General features: G+C 51.6%; 1 protein-coding gene across 1 annotated transcript; it reads right to left on the reverse strand.

Annotated features, from left to right (window-relative positions):
• Window positions 1-3: 3 nt before the first annotated feature.
• On the reverse strand, window positions 4-17,572 carry LOC125917331 (pyruvate dehydrogenase phosphatase regulatory subunit, mitochondrial-like; the record flags this gene model as incomplete). Its single annotated transcript, XM_049623566.1, has 9 exons — window positions 17,364-17,572; window positions 11,013-11,306; window positions 9,722-9,855; window positions 4,004-4,085; window positions 3,744-3,907; window positions 2,965-3,086; window positions 2,053-2,170; window positions 1,172-1,321; window positions 4-104 (listed from the first exon to the last, which is right to left on the reverse strand). Coding segments are annotated over exons 2-9 (1,095 nt in total), but the record flags the coding sequence as incomplete, so codon positions are not given.
• Between the last annotated feature and the right edge of the window lie 2,699 nt (window positions 17,573-20,271).

The raw sequence follows: 20,271 nt of genomic DNA on the forward strand, positions 1-20,271 counted from the left end.
GCACCTCATGTCTGGGGTGAAGGTCTCGGGGCAGTTGACCAACTTCATGATCTCCAGAGTCTCCAGTTCTGGCATCCGACGCAGGAGGGAACTCAGCAGGGGCTCTGAGCCATAAAAACAAACCCAAATAGAGTCCTCAGCTTTAGGGAATTCAAAGACTTCAGACTCCTACTCCCTTCCCTCTCCTTTCAGAAAATCACTTGAAAGGGGTTTTCTCAGAAGAGCCAAATGGGCCCTAGATCAGAAAGTAGAAACCCTGGTGTAATTAATGGACACACCTACAAAGCGCATGGCATAAAGACTAAGAAAAAGGACACTTCTTTGCAAAGGCCAGGAGCTGTGGAAGGGCACACGATACATGTGACTACAGATAAGATCTCCAAGGGATTACTGCTTGTGGAAAGCTCTTCAGTGACACTCGAGGAGACATAGGATAAAGGCAAGGATTTCCACAGTTGGAAAAGCTGCAGAAGACAGGACCTTGGCCTGTTTGAAAATAAGTCCATCGTATGGGACAGTGGTAAGAGATGAAACCAGACTAAAGCTGGCTGGTGGGTACATGGAAGGTTCTGTATACTATTGTCTCCACTTCTGACAGTCTAAAATCCCTCAGAATAAAAAGTTTATTTTTTAAAAGGTCCACCAAGGGTTGGGAGGCAAACTCTTCATTATAGACAGTTTCTTATCTTTTGAATTTGGAAACATGGGCCTTTATTCACTAGCCAGTAAATAAAATTATCACAAAACTGAGTAGAACATAAATATCGAATCATTGTGAGGCACACGTGAAACTAGTACAGTACTGTCTGTCAGTTCTTCAATAAAAGCAAAAACCGAGTAAAAGACTGTATTAACAAAACAATTCTGCTTTCTGAAAACGTCTTCAGTCTTACACGCAGTCCTACACAAAAGGTTTCCTCCTAGCCTAGAATTTCAGCAATGATTTTAGTTAAGTAATAAGCCTGGGGTCCCCTAACCAAGATTTTCATCCCCCGAATCCAGTACCCAGTGACCGCAGCCTTAGACCAGGCAGACCCTGCGGACTGCCTTCTGTAAGCACCTCATGGAGCTGTTACAAAGATCAAAGAAGAATCTCTTCTTGAAAATGCTTTCAAAAAGACAGCATCTTACACAAACACAGGGCATTATAGTTATCCTGTAGCTCACACACCAAAGTGATCCCAGTCTTCCTGCAGATTCTGAATTTCCAGCTGGTTCTTGCCTTCAGTAAATATTGGCTTCGGGTTCTTCTCAAAGCCCCCAGACAAGATGCCACCCTGCCAGTTCCGGATATAAATTCTTCCATCAGCATCCACAACAGCTGAGGAAGAGAAATGACAGGGGAGTGGGGGGTGGGGTGGGTAGAAGGGAAAAGCAAGGTTTAGAGGCAAGCCAGCTTTCTAAAGGGACACAAAAAAGCAGAACAAAAACGCCTACTGGCTCTGTTAGTGAAGAGCATCCAGTGAACACAGAGCTTTCAAGGTGATGGGGGAGGATCCTCCCTCTCAGATTACAGTGGAGACTATTTCTCTATCCCTGACCTGCTTAGTTCCCTAGAAGCTCTGTCCAGTCCTCACAACCAGACTATGGAACTGCTGTAGTGACCGTGAAAGCCTAGCAGAAAGGGGGTACGGCGAGCTCATTCTAGGGGTTGAGACCTGCCACGTGACGTCAAGCCCTCTCCTGTAGTGCTTGGGGTCCCTGAGCAACCTGACTCTGTAGCTTACCTATAAGCTCTCTACAACGTATGCCATTCAAGTCAAAAACTCCAGGTTATATTCCAAATATTCTCAATTTGGACCTCTGTTTGGGACTGCAATTAGCTTACAAAACTAACAAACCAAAACACGGCTTCAGTGGAATGCCCATTTTATCCATCCTTTCGTAAGGAGTTCTTACGGGAAAGTCAGGATTGGGTCCGCCTCCCTGTAACATGCTTCAGAAAAGACAAGGCTCTCTCAAGCAGAGTCTGTCCTTAGCACAAAGTCTTCCTTTTCAGAGGACAGAACAGTGGCAAGGAAATGAGATTAAAGACAAAGCGTAAGTCCTCACTTGGTGTGTTGCTCTGCAGAGGGGTCTCCAAGGGGCGAGTCAGAAGGTAGAAGTGTTCGCAGGCATGTAACGGGATACTAACCGGCTCCTCGTTGGACAGACCCAGCTCGTATGCCCACTACAAACGGACGGATTGATTTGTGGGTGGGAAGAGGAACAGAAAGACAAATGAGCAAGTTCAGCCGCTTGAAAAGAGTTTAATTTCAAGTGGCCTATGTGTGCTCTTGTCCCAACGTCTGGGGCGGGAAACCACACTGCAGCCTGCTTTATTTAGCTCAGTTCCATGGGGGGGAGCAACACCATGCTTGTTAAACCATAACCATTATTCTTATACCAAAGAACGACAGACTTAGGAGCTCGTGGGGGGCAAGTGAGGCCCTTCGAACAAAACGCCTGATCTCGACTACAAACCCCAAATACCATCATATGTGATCTTCATGAGGCAAAAAGTACCCGTAGGTCACCTGAAGATTGTCGAGTGGAAGGCAAGGCACCAATATGCCTTAAAAGTAGAAGCAGCTGAGTGCTCTGAACTGAATCCAGGCTCCTGACACAAAAGATAGCCTAATACTTATGTGCTAGGTTGTAGAATAAAATGAAATGCCACAGGAAGACCCAACAACGAGGATGTGTCAATGCCCAACCGTTTTTGTGGCCTTCCTGGCCAGGAGAGCACGCATTAACCCAGGGTAGAGGAAGGAAAAGGTCACAACGGTGCTTTTCCTTGAGGACTAGCTACAGGCTTCTGATGGCGTGCACAAGAATTCTGAGGTTTCTAGTCCAAACAAGGAATAGGTGGTCCCTGACACCTGCTTAGTCCGTCACAGTATTAACCTTACGTCTTCACGCCCCAAATCCCGGCAGTGACTGTTGTTACATTAGATCAGTGACCCAGTGTTGTTGCTAACCTACCTGACCAGCACAGTTGACAAAATACTGGCACTCAATCTGTCCTTTATCGGTCTCCACACCGGTTACTTGGCCTTTTTTGACCATTACATGAAGCACGCTTGTACGGTCATAGATCTGCACACCTGTTCCAAGGTAAAGAAAGAGGCAGTGCATCCATCTTCGGATGGCCCAGAATTAAGGCAGAAGCAGATTCTAAACCCGTGAGAAATGATGAAAAAGCCAGGTCAATGCTTTAATTTAAAAACACAAAAACTTCCAGGAACCACATCCTGGGCAGTGTCCATGGGCCTCTTTCGTGACTGAAAACAGCAGGTTACTTTAATACACAATTCAATTCTAGGAACCATAAAAGGGGGAGGGGAGAAGAAGGTTAAATAGGGCGTCTTAAATCCAAATCCACCCACACCATGAATCAGTTCATCCAAAGTGCAGAACACCATGGACCCTACTTAGTCTTCCCCTCATTCATTCCAAACCCAGGACATGACCAGCTTTCGGACTCAGTTCCCACCAGGTCTTCTGCCCTTGGAGCTTCTCACGTTCTGTGGGGGGGAATTCCCCTAAGTTTGAACTTATGGTCATTACTAAAAAGCAGTTCCTTAGAACTTCAATAAGAAAAATGTGTCCGTGAGGAAAAACACTTATTAACTTAAGAGAGGATATTCAAACAAACATTCTAAGAGCCAGTGTTCAAATATGGAAGCCGAGTTGGGGTCACTGCCGATTGGGAGACACCTTCTTACATGACCTCTTTCCTCCTCACCCAGAAACATGCTTACCATTTTGGGAGGCAGCACTTGCCAGGGCAAGAGCCACATCAGCAGAGGACACCACCGCATCCTCGGGAACATGCATGGCCCCCACCAGGTCGTGCACGTTTAGGAGAGGGTGAAGTTCGGCCACTTTCTTGGGGGAGATGATCTCAGAAGGGATGCCTATGACACTGCCACAGAACACAAGGGGACAATGACATGCATGGCCCTCTGGCAGAGGTCAGTCTGACAGGAGTGTCAGGACAGGCTTCTAGTCTCATACATACTTCAGCCTGGAGTTGATACGCTTCAGGGAGATGAGCCGGTCCTGAGTTTGGGCCAGAAAGATGGAGCCTGTCCTTATGTAACCTGGAAGGAAAACCAGCCCAGACTGAGCAGACCAGGCCAGCTACAGGGATCAGGTGGGCGAGCCCACTAGGTAACAGGTTAGAAGACATGTGAGCGGTCCTGGCATAGCCCCATCCAAACATACTCAGCTGGGGTTTGGGGCGGAGTGAGTAGGATTTTAATGTACATCTTAAATAATCACTCTATTTTTTTAAATGTTTGTTTATTTTTGAGAGAGAGAGACAGAGCATGAGTGGGGGAGGGACAAAGAAAGAGGGAGACAGAATCTGAAGCAGGCTCCAGGCTCTGAGCTGTCAGCACAGAGCCAGAGGTGGTGCTCGAACTCATAAACCGTGAGATCATGACCTAAGCCAATGTTGGATGCTTAACTGACTGAGCCACGCAGGTGCCCCTTTAAATAATCACTCTTAAAGTCAAAATGAGAGATAACTGTTGCTACAAAGCCTTTGGGAGGGGAATGTACCCCCAGAACCCACCTCTTTCTTTGGTCTTTTTAGGCTTTCTCCTCATGGTTTAGGTGGGAGTATGGCCCTAAATGCAGGCCACTCACGACATGGGCACCCAGGAGCTAGACCCACCCTTTCCTTCCCCAGCATGGCCAATGGGCACGTGGCCAAAGTTCAGCCAATCAGACCCCCTGGGATACTGGGTCTGGAGCAAGTGGGTGAATGGCTGGAGGCCAGTCATCTCGGAAGCAGCAGCGTCCTGGCCAGACCGGCCCTGTTTCAGTTGAGGGGCTACCTGTTGTGGGTTCCCCACGGCCTGGCCTCCACGTTGCCTGCTCCAGCCGGCAGCCTCCTGCCAACTCACTGGCTCCGAGGGCCTTCCAACAAACTCCTTTTGCCCACGCTGGCCAGAGTTGATTCCTGCTCTTTGCAGTCAACATATATGACACACCCGTGATCATGCTTTGGTCAGTGACGACCCCCCTAATGTGCAATGACTCTCAGTTCTAACAATGAAAAAACTGAATCAGCTACCATTTTGTTTTTTTTTTTAATTTTTTAAATGTTTATTTATTGTTGACAGAAAGAGACAGACAGCATGAGCAGGGGAGGGGCAGAAAGAGACAGAGACACAGAATCCAAGTAGGCTGTAGGCTCTGAGCTGTCAGCACAGAGCCCAATGTAGGGCTCGAACCCACTGTGAGATCTCACAAACTGTGAGATCATTACCTGAGCCCAAGTTGGATGCTTAACTGACTGAGCCACCTTAAAAAGGCAGTACAAGAAGATCATTTAAACATTTTCCTCATCTCTTTTGAAACCATCAGATAAATATGTCCTTCCCTGACAAGAATGTCTACCTAAGTTTGGAGAACTGAAATTTCAGAGAATGGCTTTTAAAAACTATAGCTAGGGGAGCCTCAGTGGCTCAATCAGTTAAGCATCCGACTTTGGCTCAGGTCATGAGCAGAGCCTGCTTCGGATCCTCTGTCCCCCTCACCTACCCCCCCCCCCCCCCCCCCCCCCCCCCCGCTCACACTTTGTCTTTCAAAAATAAACATTAAAAAAAATTTTTTTTAATAAAAAATAAAAACTGTAGCTACACCAGACCAGTGCAGTGATCCTGGCCAGTAATTCACTGGCTCATCACTCTGAATCTCACTGCAAAGGGTTCAGCAGTCACTTCCTACTTCCTACCAAAGATCCCACATGGGAGGAGAGTGTCACTGTATACAAAGCTACACAACACATCGCATTTCACACATGATGTCAAATTGTGCTCTTCCCAACAGAACCATCTGTGATAACAACATATCACCTGTTAACAAGATTAATGGTCTGTTGTTTTCCCACAGAGGACTTTTAAAGTTTGGTCTAGAGCTTTCTGACACAAAATTTCCTGTTACAGGTGTGAAGCCATAAAATAGAACTCTTACATTCAATAAGAACAAAGTACACATCTAATATTAAAAGACGAGTTAGAAAAGAAATATAAATAGCCAATAAACCCACAAAATAATGTTTAAAAGAAAGAGACGCAAATTAGGATCTGATAACTTCTTCCATCTCTCAGATTAGCAAAAAGAATAATACCCAATGTTGGGCGCCTAGCTGGCTCAGCAGGTAGAGCCGGCAACTCTTGATCTCAGGGTCATGAGTTGGAGCCCCATGTTAGGCACAGAGATTACTTAAGAAAAAAATAATATAAAAAGTAATACCCAGCGTTGAAAGACTAAAAAGATATAACTGCTCTCAAACACTTATGGTGAGAGGGTGGCCCTTTCAGAGGCTGATCTGGCAATACCTAGCAGAGTTGAAAATACACACACTCTTTGCTCAAATTATCCACCTTTTAGAAATCTATCTATTAGAGGGGCGCCTGGGTGGCGCAGTCGGTTAAGCGTCCGACTTCAGCCAGGTCACGATCTCACGGTCCGTGAGTTCGAGCCCCGCGTCGGGCTCTGGGCTGATGGCTCGGAGCCTGGAGCCTGTTTCCGATTCTGTGTCTCCCTCTCTCTCTGCCCCTCCCCCGTTCATGCTATGTCTCTCTCTGTCCCAAAAATAAATTAAAAAACGTTGAAAAAAAAAAAATTTAAAAAAAAATAAAAAAAAAAAGAAATCTATCTATTAGAAATAATAAGAGAAAACAAAGATATACTGACAAGGATCTTTACTGCATCATTATTTAGAACAAAAAAAAAAAAAGAGGAAACTATGGGGTGCCTGCGTGTCTCAGTCGGTAAGTGTCTGACTTCGGCTCAGGTCATGATCTTGCGGTTCGTGGGTTCGACCCCTGCATTGGGCTCTGTGCTGATAGCTCAGAGCCTGGAGTCTGCTTTGGATTCTGTACCCCCCCCCCTCCTTTCTGCTCCTTCCCCACTCATGCTCTATTTCTATCTCAAAAATAAACATTAAAAAAATGAGTAAAAAAAGAAGATGAAACTGTAAATGTCAGGTAAGGGGAAAATGGATAAACAAACCAACACATACTATGGCACATTCCTCTGCAGGTATAAACAAACACGACGAGTTATTTATATGAGCTGATTTGAAGAGCACTTAATAAAACACATTCATTTAACTATTTTTTTTTTAACGTTTTTATTTTTTTTTTTTATTTTTGAGACAGAGACAGAGCATGAACGGGGGAGGGTCAGAGAGAGAAGGAGACACAGAATCTGAAACAGGCTCCTGGCTCTGAGCAGTCAGCACAGAGCCCGATGCGGGGCTCGAACTCACAGACCGCAAGATCGTGACCTGAGCCGAAGTCAGACGCTTAACCGACTGAGCCACCCAGGCGCCCCTCATCTAACTATTATTAAGAATGTTTCTGGGGGCGCCGGGGTGGCTCAATCAGTTAAGCTCTGATTTTGGCTCAGGTCATGATCTCACGGTTCGTGAGTTCACAACCCGTGTCGGGCTCTGTGCTGACAGCTCAGAGCCTGGAGCCGGCTTTGGATTCTGTGTCTCCCTCTCTCTGCCCGCCCCACCCCCACCCCCGCTTATACTCTGTCTCTCAAAAATTAATAAATGTTTAAAAATATATTTAAAAGTATTTCTGTATTTGAGGAACAAGAAAGTAACACAGAGTGGAGAAATAATCCCCAATAAAAAGATGGGACAAAGAGCCTATGATAAACTCTTAAATAAACAGCACCGACAAAGGTAAAGCAAAATTTAGAGAAAAAAGATCCGCGTGGGCTACATGGTCTGGAACAGGCACTGCATGAAGTACTGATGTGTCACAATATTTAAGTAGGGAACATACCCCTCACGTAAATGAACTATTTTCAGAAGATTAGCATGTAGTATCCTAATCGTGAAGTCCAGGTTGTACACAGGTCACTTGTCTTCATTTAATGTCTCAAAACCAGCCCACTGACTGGCAGCAATCCAAGCAGCACACACCTGCGCGTTCTGCCGGGTAACAGAATTTTCCATCGGGGTACCCCAAGTCACCTTTCACTGCACCACCGCTAAACTGCACTGGGGGTGACGGACTGACTGATCCCCGGACTCTCCCTTGCCTGACTTCCGTGCTGTCCCACAAGCATCAAGGGGATACAGGACCTAATAAGGGTTTCATGGTGACCCAAAACTCAACGGAAATTGTTTTACCTTACGGAATGGAGGCCTAGGACCTGATTCCTCTAGCACCCAACCAGCTGAGCACCACAAGGCCGGGCAAAGCACGAGCAACTGAACCGGTGGACCGGAAGTCAGCGGTTCTGGCGCTGGGCCCATTACACGGACCCTCTGCTGACTCAATCCCTGGTAGATACCCGATTCAAGTACCGGTTGCCATCAAGTTAAATCCAACCCAGGGGGACTCTTCCCGCCCGTCCCGCGCGTATCCCGCATCTTCCCTAACAGAAGCCCGAGACGGTGCAGCGGCAGGCACCAAGCACATTTACCGTCTTCGCTCGCGAGTCCTCGCCTCTCAAAAGCAAGCCTGGCCGAGAGCGAGGACACCACGGGAGTCGGGCTCATCTACCGGGCAGGGACCAGGGTGAGGCGGCTGAGGCGCCCGCTCTCAGCACTGGGCCAGCGCAGGGCCGGCCGGGGAACCCTGCTCATGTGCCCAAGCATGTACAGCCTCTTCCTGCCTGCCTGTAGCTCCTCTCCTGGCATCTCTCCTTCTCCACTGCCACATCTACCCGATCCTGTTACAGGACGCTCAGCTTAACCCAGAATTGACAAACAAGGTCACACTGCACCAGAGTACGAATTCTATGAAAGGGAAAGCTAGAAAACCGTAGTCTGTCGTCAGAATCTCTAATGATTATAATCTCACCTTCCCCAGTGGAAACTGTGTCATATGCCACATAATTCCCACTTGGCCGGCAAAGTGAGCCACAGGCCGTGCGTACCCCGTGACCACATGGCAGAGCCACCTCAGCTGGCACACAGATCGAGCCACCGTCCTTGTCAGGGGGAGTCTTGACTTCTCTGTGATGTGAATCACGCAGGTGTTCTGAAGAGCAGCCCTGAGCTACACGAGCGACTAGGCCCAGCTACTCGCTTAGGACAGTTCCCGCGGCCGCCAAACGGTTTCACCAGCTACGACACAGGCCCAACCCTGGGCTTCTGGCTAGTCCGTCACCTCGCAACAAGCTGACAGACCTGCTTCCTACTTGTTATCATTTGGGACCGCCCCATAGCTTGGTCTCCCCGTTCTACCTGCTCCAGTCGTATTCGGCTCACGATTCCCCGGGTTCTTTTCCCTTGGTGACGCACACAAGGGGTAACGTACGCTTAAGCTTTACAGTCACAAATATCCTTAAGCGCAGCTGGTGAAATTCAGTGGCCCAGACTACGATTTCACTGTCAAGCACCAAAACTTAAGCACTTCCTTCTCTTCCTCATTCAGGAGCCAGATGTGGCCACCTAATACATACTTCAGAGAGCGAACTAGGAAATGGCACAGGAAAACTTTCACATCATAGGAATTCTGGCATCTGGATAGGATCCGAGATAATGACCGAATCCCCTCGATAGATAAGGAAACGGGAGACAGCTCAACACGCTCACACACTTGCCCGAGGTGAGACCAGGACGAGTGCAGAGCTCGGACTGAAACTCAAGCCTCAACTAAAATCCCCAGGCAGGCGTGGCGTCGGACCGCATACGGTACTGACTAAACGAGTCCGGGGCACAGGCAGACCAGTAAATGGCAGAGTACCTGCTTACCTGTTTGGATCCCTGTTTCTTGCTCTAACTGCTGGTAGAGTTTGTTGGAATAGTCTGCCATCTTCTGCTCGATGGTCAAGTGCCTGGCGGTGCTCAGGATGCCGGCACAGAACCTCGTAGAGCCAGCGGCCAGCCTGCGGGATGGATCCAAAATGCTATTAGGTAGGCTCGCATATCTGTGAATGCAACTAGTTCAAAGACCCTCGTTACTAGCACCGACTGTGATATCAAAAGATGGAAACCTAAATATCCCGACAGGAGAGGGATTTCAAATGTTGGCGTTCACCTACACGACGGGACGCCGCGCAGCCATAAAAAAGGCACGAGAATGCTCTTCTGCAACAATATGGGAATCCTACTGAAAACAGCACGGGAGGAGCACTACTTAATATGCTACTAACTTGTACAAAAAAAGAGAAAAAAATAGCAAGTGAAGACCCACGTACACATGTACACACTGACCAACACGTTTGCTTATATACACGGGGGGTGTCTGGAACGACACACCAGGAACTTAATTTGCCTCCAGCGAGGGAAACTTCAGCTAGAAGTCAGGGATGAGAAGCAGACTTTCCCTGCACACTCTTTTACAGTTTTTAATTCTGAATCGTGTAAATGCATTGCCTATTCGGAGAGATTTACAACAGACTTGTTAAATGTCATTCAATTTCTGGTAGGCAATAGAACAAAAAAGGACTTTAAGGGAAAGTGAGACAACTTGTACCAAGTGTGAACCTTAGTCAGTAATAAGGTATCCATACTGATTCATCATATTTAACGGTAACCCCAACCTAAGATGTCAGTCCCAGGTGCACACAGGCGTGAGGCACACGGGAACTCGGTACAACCTTTGCATTTGTTCTGTAAATCTAGCACGGCTCTAAAATAAGTTAATTCAGTGGGGGAAAAAAAAGGAACAGAAGTAAGACAGGATGCAGCCAATTTCATTTCAGCCCATAGAGGGAGCTCCAGAGTCACGGGGTCTACGTTGCCATTTGACCACCCCTACCCAGAGAACAAGATGGTAAGATGTGCCCGGACCCTGAAATAAAACGCACCCTCTTCGGATACTCGGCTTCGCGGCATCTGCCACCTGTCTCAGAGCCCAAAAACACGGGTATTGCACATCGTGAAACCATGGACAGGAGATTTCGCCTTTCCGTGACTGTTCTCATGCTACTTAGCGACAGGTCAGCCACTGCCGGGACAGGTTACCGGGAGCAGAGGGGGTGAGGGAAGCCCACGCAGTTGGTGCAACATGGCCCCAAGCCGGGTCCCGTCTGGTCCTTACCTGCCCTGCTCCAAAAGGACAATATCCTTCCAGCCCATCTTGGAGAGGTGATAGGCCACGGATGTGCCCATGATTCCACCGCCACAGATGACCACCTGTGCCTGGGCAGGCAGGGCGACAGAATGCGCCTCGGCAGCTGGCGCACCGCTTCTCCCCGACGACCAGTTCTGCCATCCTCGGCCGGTCCTTTGTCTCCGGGCCACCGACAGCAACCGGGAAAACATCACGTCTGTCAGTCAGCAGCTCGGAGATGTGCTCCCACTGGGCCAAAGAGGAGATTCTCCCCAATTCAAACTAGACAGAGAAAGCAAACAGATTTCATTCCACTGTACTCAGTGCGCCGGATTAGTGACAAAAGAAAAGGAGGCAACAGAGAATGATAGTCATCACGCCTCATCCAGACAGAGGCACAAGCACACGCAAAGGCCCTGAGGGGAGGCACACCTTAAGGAGTCCGAGCACAGAAGGGAGGCCAGTGTGCCCACAGCTCGACGGCAAGGCACAGTCGACCAGAGACGAGGCCGGAGAGGCAGGCAGAAAGCAATGACACAAGCGCTTGGATGCCTCACGAGGAGCTGGGATTTTACTCCAAGTGCAAAGGAAAATACTAAAGCAGGGAATGAAATGATCCGATACGCTTTTCCTAAGATCAGCCTGGCTCCACAGTGGGGACTGGACTGGAGGAAAGGCAGGGCTAGGAAGCTACCGCAGGAGTCCAAGAGGGAGGGCACGGAGGCTCACACAAGGATGGTGGCGGTGGAGTCAGAGCCATGACTGGATCGTTGTGGATGGTGAAATGACAGTACTTAACTTGCCAACAAACCGGATGTTAAGATGGGGAGCGGGAGAAAGACGGACGATGGCAAACTTTCCAGGTTAAGCGACGGGTGCCACTTCCTAAGGTGTGAAGGACTAGGGATGCGGAGGGAGGCGGGAAGGAGAGGGAGAGGGAGGCGGTGAGGGCGCGTGCGCGCATACCGAGGTGTCAAGGGCGAGACACCTAGCAGGCATCCACGTGGAAGTGCCAAGCAGCTAGATAACCAGGCCTGAAGCCTGGGGAAGACATGGGGTATCCGGAGACCCGGCAGTCTGAGGAACAACTCTGAGGCTCCCCAGCAGGCACAGCTTGGCAAGAGAAAGAAAGTACTGGACGGGGGACTGCGCGCTGGGGCAGACTCACAGAGCGTCCAAACGGCTGAGCGGCGGAAAGGGAACCGGGCAGAGGTGTCACAGAAGCCGAGAGAGGAGATGGTTCACTACAGAGGGTGGCCAGGGATGGAGCAAGACGGCCATGTGCCTGCTGGGACTTGACGACACAGAGGTCCTTGGTGTCCTCAAAGAGGACATTCCCAGGGGAGTGCCAGGGACGAAGCACGGACTAGAGCAAGCTCAAGAGCAAGGAGATGAGGGAGTGTGCACAGCTTCTTCACTTGCTGCCCGGAGGGAGCAGAAACCCCAGACAGGAGGAGAGAATGGGGGTGGAGCAAGGCTATTTGTCTATAAAGGTGGGAGCCACGGAGACTGTTTCAGGGCTGGCGAGAAGGGCCAGGAAGAGGGAAAGAGGTGGGGGAGGAAGGAGAGGCGGTGACAAAGAATGAGGTCCTGGAAAGGAAGGGAGAGAGAGAGGGAGGGAGAGAGAAGAGAAGAGAAGAGAAGAGAAGAGAAGAGAAGAGAAGACAAACCAAACCCAAAGCCGCAGTGAGGGACGGCGTGCCCCGCGTCTGCACAGGCCACGGACTGGAGACGCCAGGTCCCACGGCCCCTTCCTGAAAGCAGGGGAGGACCGGTCATGGCGGGCTTATGACGAACCACGGGAGTCACAGGCTGCGACCAAGCGCATGTCCCTCGGAGATGACTAACACCATGAGGTAGATTAGGGAGCAGACAGGTTCAGGCCACCAGGGAGAATTACTCTAAGGGCATAAGAGGACTGTTCAATTTTTAAGAAACTGCAGACAGCCCTGTGGGCGAAGGCACGGTCTCCGAGTGTGGGGAGACGGCGACACTTCAGAGGAGAGCCCTGGCAGCCCGTGCGCCCACCAGCACGCCGCTACCAGCCCGGGACCCACGGAGGGCCCCCGACGGCCCAGGTCGTCCAAGGCCAAGGTGTGGGTGCCCATCCATCAGACAGGATCTCAGAACTGAGACCGAGCGGGCCTCCACTGCGTCCCAAGGAAATCCCATCCAAGCAGGGCTGATTACTTTGGCCACCTTGTGGTGATCTCCAGGCCTCACCTCCTTGGTCCCCGCCAAACCGTCTCAAGACAGACGCTTCTCCACAGCCAGACTTCCCACAATCTCATCTCCATATGACCAATTTCTCTCTCTCTCTCTCTCTCTCTCTCTCTCTCTCTCTGCTGTCCTCCCCTCCAAACCTCTCCACCGTGTCCTCCAGAACATCCTTTCCAAACTGGAACACGCAGCCCTTCACCTAGCTTCTCTCCACCTCTGCTTCAACAGAGACACAGCTCTACTGAGGGAAACGCCACTGCCACGTGGCCAGCCCGTCCCACTGACCTTGCCATCAGGAGGGGGGGGGGCGGGCACCCTTCTCCCTTCAGAACCATTACCACTTGGTCATGCTTGAAAAGACCCTGTTCCCTCATGGCTCACACTAGCAGGCACCCCGTAGCGAGCCCCGGGCCACTGCGTGTTCAGCCACAGGCAGATGTCTGTCGACATTCAGGTGCTGAACCCACAACACTGCTCCTCTCCCAACCTGGGACCCCACCTCCTTCCTTCCTTCCAAACGCAAAACCTGTCTCCTCAACCCCTGAAACTCCACCTGCATCTACGACCACCTCTTCCTTCAACCTCGTAGGGTCAAAAGTTGATCCCTCCCCACGTGCCCTGGATCCCTCTCTCTCCTTCCTTCCCTTGACTCCGCTCCATCAACTGTCCCCTTCCACGTACCTTCAGTGTCCCTTCCAATCCTCAGCATTTTAATATGCTCAAGTCCCTCCCAACTGACTTAAGAAATACAAGAAAGGCTCCATAACAGTCTTCCAATGGTGATTTTTAATTTTACAAATTCTGAATTATAAAAATTGTGGTCTTTGTAAACAACACAAACGCAGAAGGAAATTAAGATCTCCCATCATGCAAAATACTCAATTCCAGGGCTGATGAAATTTCCCCAGACTTATTTATCTTGCAGCACGTGCTCCCCTGACATCCACCCGTGTGCCACCACCTGTCTTAAAGTCCTTTTTGTTACACCTCAGTGACTGCACAGTCTGCCGGCGGGTTACACCAAAATTTACTATGACGTCACAACCTGTCTTTTTCACTTGACAAGAAGGGCTTCCTATGGTATCTGTCACTTTCCCCCCTTTCCACCGTCCTGAACCCAAGCGGTTAAGCTCCTGTCCCGCATGCCGGAATACTGCTCTCACCAAGAATGCCACTGTTGCCACCTTCCAGGGACACTGGGCCCATCTCACTCACCCTCTCCACAGCACTGAACACCGCCGATCGCTCCCGCTACTCACGCACTCTGTCCCTGTTTTGACACCGACTACCCCGGTCACATCTACACCGCCTTCTCTCCCCTGCCCATCCTTCTGTGTTGCTGTCCCTCGGGGTGTCTGGGACCAGCTTCTCCTCTCAGTTTGCCACCCTCCAGGGTCATTTCACGCGTACCAAGACTGACGCCTAAGCCCACAACAGCCCCGAGCTTTACATCCGCACCTCGAGCTGAACAATGGCCATGTCCACTTGGGTTCCCGTGGGTCACACCGAGCACATCCAGAAGGGAAACCCACCTGCCTCAATCTCCAAATCTGCTCCACTTCTGTGTCCCGCACTGACACCATACACAAGAATCCCAGGTGTCACCCTGGGTTCCTCCCTCTCTCTCACCTCCTCTATACGGCCAACCGTCATGGACTAACAATTCCACAGGCGACAGTTCCCTCAGACCATCGACTTCTCCCCCTCCTCACTGCCGTTACCTGAGTACAGACCGCCATCCCCGCTCAGATGAAGGCAGAAGCTTCCCGACAGGGCTTCCGCACACCATTCTCCCCACCCCCCCTCAATCCTTCCGAGGAGGGGCGTGGAGGGAGCCTTCTCAAATGAAACTCTTGTTCACACCCCTACTCAAAACCCTGCAATGGCTTTCTGATGCCCTGAGGAAAAAAAGCATTCTCCTGAACAGGAAGTGTGCAAGATCCTTCATCATCAGGCTCATTCCTGACCTCTGGTCTCTTTCTCTCCTCTCCAGCCAGACGGACATACCCATAATTCCTCCAACAGGACAGGCATTGAGTCTCTCTGAAACCCCCAGGATCTGGGCACACTGTTCCTTCGAACCACACGGCATAGTTCCTGCCCCCCTGCCCCCCAAACATGGATAATCCCCTCAGCTCTCACCCTGTTTCGCAGCTTATCAGACCCCCTCTCCCCCAATACCGCCTCAGGTGACTCTTCTGTGTTCTCCCACAACACCCTGCACTTCTCCAGCACAGAGCCTCCCACACTGTCACGGCCTGTTTGCCAATCAGGGAAACGGCACAACGACCCCGCTGAAAATGCAGGCTTTGGGGGCAGACAGGTACGGGTCTGAAAATCTCCCCCACCTCTCATCAGCTCTGTGGCTCTGAGCAAGTCATTCCATCTCTGTGCTCCAGGCTCCTCATCCACAAGGTGAGCTACGAACACCTGCCTGGCCGGGTTGCCACAAAGACTACGTCAGACAATACAGGAAAAGCATGGTAACTGGCACCCGAGAAGCACTCAGTAAGTGCTAGTTTTTAGTCTCCTCTTACAATGGAGCTCTCTGGGAGCTGAGACCAGTTACCGCTTCAACGTGATTCTGCCGGCATTCAGGGTAGGCACCTAGGAAATATAATCAACAGAGGAATGAGAATATACAATAAACGAGATGGGAAAAAATTCAGTGAGGACTCTGAGATCTTGAGGCTAGGCTCCAAGATTTCAGGGGATATCTAAATCACATAGAGTAATTTTTTATAATTGTTTTCGGGTCTTTTTGTTTTTTAGAGAGAGAAAGGGAGCCAGCAGGAGCCGGGGAGGGGCCGCAGAGGGAGAGAGAGTATCTTAAGCAGGCTCCACGCTGAGCATGAAGCCGGATCTGGGGCTCACCCCACGACCCTGGGATCGTGACTTGAGCCAAATCCAAGACTGGGACGCTCAGCCAACTGAGCCACCCAGGCCGGTAGAGAAGAATCTGAAGATGTCAAAGACAAAGAAATAAAAGGTGTAGCCGGGTTTAAAATAAGTTATATTTAAAAACAAAAACCAAAAAACTAAGATGGCCCTATAATATTCTCTCCCTCTAAGAAGAATCGCTAAGGCAACCTCAATATTGGGACTGGTTATGCTCACACCTGCTTACGACAAGAAGAGCAAGGGACAGCTCCAAGTCCCTCTGGGTTGTTCCCCTGTATGGTCCCAGCGTGTGTACAAATGGGCCGCTGGCCACAAGGAAGCCTAGTGAGTGGAGCTCGACCCACACACTTCCCACTCTTGCCTCAGCAGAAGGGCCACCTGGGACATTTCTTTCAAACAGACAGACAAAAACCCCAACACTATCCCAGGCTCTTTCTCTGGAGAGTCTGATCCTGCTGGTCCCGGGGGAGTATCTGTCAAAACGTGCCACCAGGTGATCAGGCAAGTTTAAGAAATTAATACATATCCCTAGCGCTGGAAAAGTGTGCCCCGTGGCCCGGCACCGGCACCCCTCTTCCCCTTCCCACCCTCCCCCCCTCCCCCCCGCGTGCCCGGAGGTCACGCTTACAGAGATTCCCGAATCTAATGTGAATGTCCTTCACAGGGGTCCCGAGTGACCAAACATCACGAAGACAGTTCACCACCCTGGCCTACACTTTTCCCGGTAACTCGGCTTGCCGCACCCTGCAGCAGGCGTACAAGTTAGCGAAGCAGAGGCGGACCGCACGTCTCCAGGCGGGAAAACGATTGCACCTGCAGAGGGAGAAGGGCGGGCGAGACCAGCCAAACCCGCGCCAGGCGCTGTGCAAGCCCGAGGCGGAGAGCCCGAAGCGAGGGCACCCCGGCCGCTCTGGACATCGGGCTGAGCCGCGGACGCCTGAAGCAGCCGGAGCGCAGGCCCGGGGGCAGCCGTGCACGGGGCCCCAAGGCCCGGACCCCGGACCCCTTCGGCCGGACGCCGCACAGCCGCAGACCGACTGAGAGAGACGAGGCAGACCCATTCCCGCCCCGGGCCGCCGGAGTCCCCAGCGACCCGGCAGGAGCGACAGGAAACGAGGGGCGGCCGCGACCACCCCCGAGGAAGACCAAAGCGAAAAGGGGGGGCGCCGAGACCCGCGCGGAGGGGAGGCCAGAGCGGCCCCGCCGCCGTCTCCTTACCTCACGGGCCGCCGCGGGCTCCGCCGTCAGCAGCACCCCGGCGGCAGCGCGACAGCAGCCACAACAGTTGCCGGGGGTCCCGCCGCCAGAAACGGGGCACTGGGAATGGGAAGGGGGCGGGGCGGAGGGAGTAAAAAGTTCCGGGGAAGCGGGAGACCGCGACCTTCCGCGCTTTACGGCCCCCGGCAAGGGTACGCCCGCGCGTGCTGGCACACGCGCACGCGCGCGCCGTGACGTCCCCGCGGCGGCCCCGCCCCTGCCACGTGGGGCTTGTTTGGGTCTCGCGAGGCCCCGCCCCGGGAGCTCGGCCCGCGCCCCAGTGGTCCCGGCTGCTTTCTGAAGTGTGCAGGTGGAGCGGGGATGCTGCGGTGGGTCGCCGGCCTTGCCGGGGTGTCGGGAGCGCGGGGCTTCGCTCTGCCCTCCAGGCGCCCTGCCGCTTCTGTCCCCGAGCGGGTCCGCGGCTCAAAGCCACTCCGGTCCCTGGCGCAAAAGGGCGGCGTGGACCGACAGTCCCTTGTCTCTGGAAGGCGCTCGGCTCTTCCTGGGCCAGGCTCTAGCAGAGCGTCTGAAATCCGGTCTGCGGGCCTGGCCCGACCTCGGAGGCGGGTTTAGCGACCCTGAGCTCTGGGCGGGATCTCACTCTGCACCTTCCTGGCTTGCCTGGGCCCGAGGAAGCGGAGTCATTCACTCCATCTTCTGAGAAGCCTCCCGTCCAGTCCTCCCTTCCTATCGCTTGGCCCTGTTTTCCTTCCCTCGTGGAACTCATCACTATCTAAAGTATGTGTTCGCTGACTGCCTTTGCCACCAGTTGCAGGTCCCGGACCCTGTCGACAGAACCTCAATCTTAGGCACGGCAGCACTTGCAGCAGCGCTCGGCGCATGGTCCAGTCAGTATTTCTTTGAACGGGGAGCGTTCTGAGGGCACGGCCGCCACTGCACGGTGGGCCACACTCTGCACTTCCCGGTCTTGGGATTGAAGCCCGTCTTGCCACACGAGCCAGTCTTGTTTCCTTCTGGCCTCTGATGATGGGATTCCGCAGTGCACAAGAACCGGAGGGCTGCTGCCATTTGGGGGGGGGGGGCAGGAAAGCTCAGGGACCCCGGTGGCACCAGGCCGGCCCACAACCTGCATAACTGTCTACCCACTGACTCGCCAGTTAACTCACATGCTACATTGCACCGGGTTCTGGCTGCCTGAGGATGGAAACTCCGCCTCTTGCTAGTCTGACACATAAAAGTTTAAGACATTCTGCGCTTCTGTGCAGAGAAATTCTTCAGTATTTTAGCTCATGGCTTAGAGCTTGGTGTCCCTGACTGCCCAAAAGGGAGAGGAAATAGACCAACCCATCTGAGGTGGTATTCTTGAGGACGGCCCAGATGTGGCAGTTTGGGGAGAAAAACTTCACAAGTTTTCTTGATGAGTAGTTTCACCTATGCCACTTTCAGGCTTGTGAATTGGGGAGAAACCTAGTTGTCTGTACGAAATGGTGGGTGAAATGAAGTGATGGTGTTGTAAATTCCATTCTGTTTACGTGCAGTTAAGTAGTGAACACGCTGTACGCATTTCTCCCTGCTTACCTCAACCATCACTATTTTTTTTTTTTGATGTTTATTTATTTTGAGAGAGGGAGAGAGAACAAGCGGGGGAGAGGGGCAGAGGGAGAAGGAGAGAGAGAGAGGATCCCAAGCAGGCTCTGCACCACCAGTGCAGAGCCGGATGCAGGACTGGGACCCACCAACGCTGAGATCATGACCTGAGCCCAAGTCAAGAGTCAGAGGCTCAACCGACTGAGCCACCCAGGTGCCCCTCAACCGTCACTATTTTACATCTCCACGTTCAAAAGCTAAGTCCCACGGCTCCTTTATGGTCGACGTTGATTCTTGTACTTTCGAGGCTCTCATACCCACCAAATGCCCTATTCTTCAGGAGGACTGACTGTTTTGTCTTCTGGGCTTCTACTCCATGAAACGTCAGAGTGACTTCTTGTACGATACTTCACAGAGCAGACCATCCCATGCACAATTACACATCTTGACAGGACTTTTCACTCGTGGTATTTGGATTCACCGTTGCAAACATTCTGCCTTCTTGGTTTTCTGTCTCGCAAGGACTGAAATTACCAGGGGTGGGGAGGATAGTTTCAGCATCTGTTTCAAAAGATCCATGCCAGGATTTCCTTTGCACACCAGGAACTGGAGCTCGGAGCACCTCTCTGCTCCAAGCCCGGTTCTCGGTTCTCGGTTCTCCTGCCTTACGCCAGGATGTCCCACGGTAGGTGTAGACAGGAAGGACAAAGAGAAAGTCAATCACTCGGTCTCAGGGTTCCCCTCCACCCCCCATAGCCTCTCTTCCCCAGATCAAAGGCCTGGCCTGCTGGGTAGAAAGTTTCTGCAGCTTGTTTCAATCAAGGGGTTTCTAGCAGCACAGTTAACGCTTCACTCTCCGGTGTGCTCTTGGGATACAGGAAAATGCCACTGTAATTATCGTACAGCGCTGTAACTCCTTGTTTACATTTTGCAAATGTGCAGTTTGCTCAGCCCCTTTCTGTGTGTGTGTAGTGACAGCATGGGGTGCTGAGGACACGTGAGGCATTTTAGGGCACAGGCTCTTTCACAGGAGCCCCGGGGACTTGAGGCGCCCAGAGTGACCAGCATTTCTGCCTCCGCGGGCGCGGTATTAACATCCTACCCTGTATTTCCATCAAGCCGGAGTCTAATTAACGTGTTCTTTTCATGCGACCGGGTCTGCAAATGAATAAACAGACACGTTAATTACTCTGGCTGAGTCCACTGGGAAACGTGCTTCATGTTGGGCGACAGGGTGTTAAGTATTTGCCATAACAGAGGATAAACACGGTACACAAAACCATATCCATCTGTGTTACCAGAGCATAAAACAGGGTTTGGA

The sequence above is a fragment of the Panthera uncia genome, unplaced genomic scaffold (assembly GCF_023721935.1).
Source record: "Panthera uncia isolate 11264 unplaced genomic scaffold, Puncia_PCG_1.0 HiC_scaffold_1715, whole genome shotgun sequence".
Classification (NCBI taxonomy): Eukaryota; Metazoa; Chordata; class Mammalia; order Carnivora; family Felidae; genus Panthera; species Panthera uncia.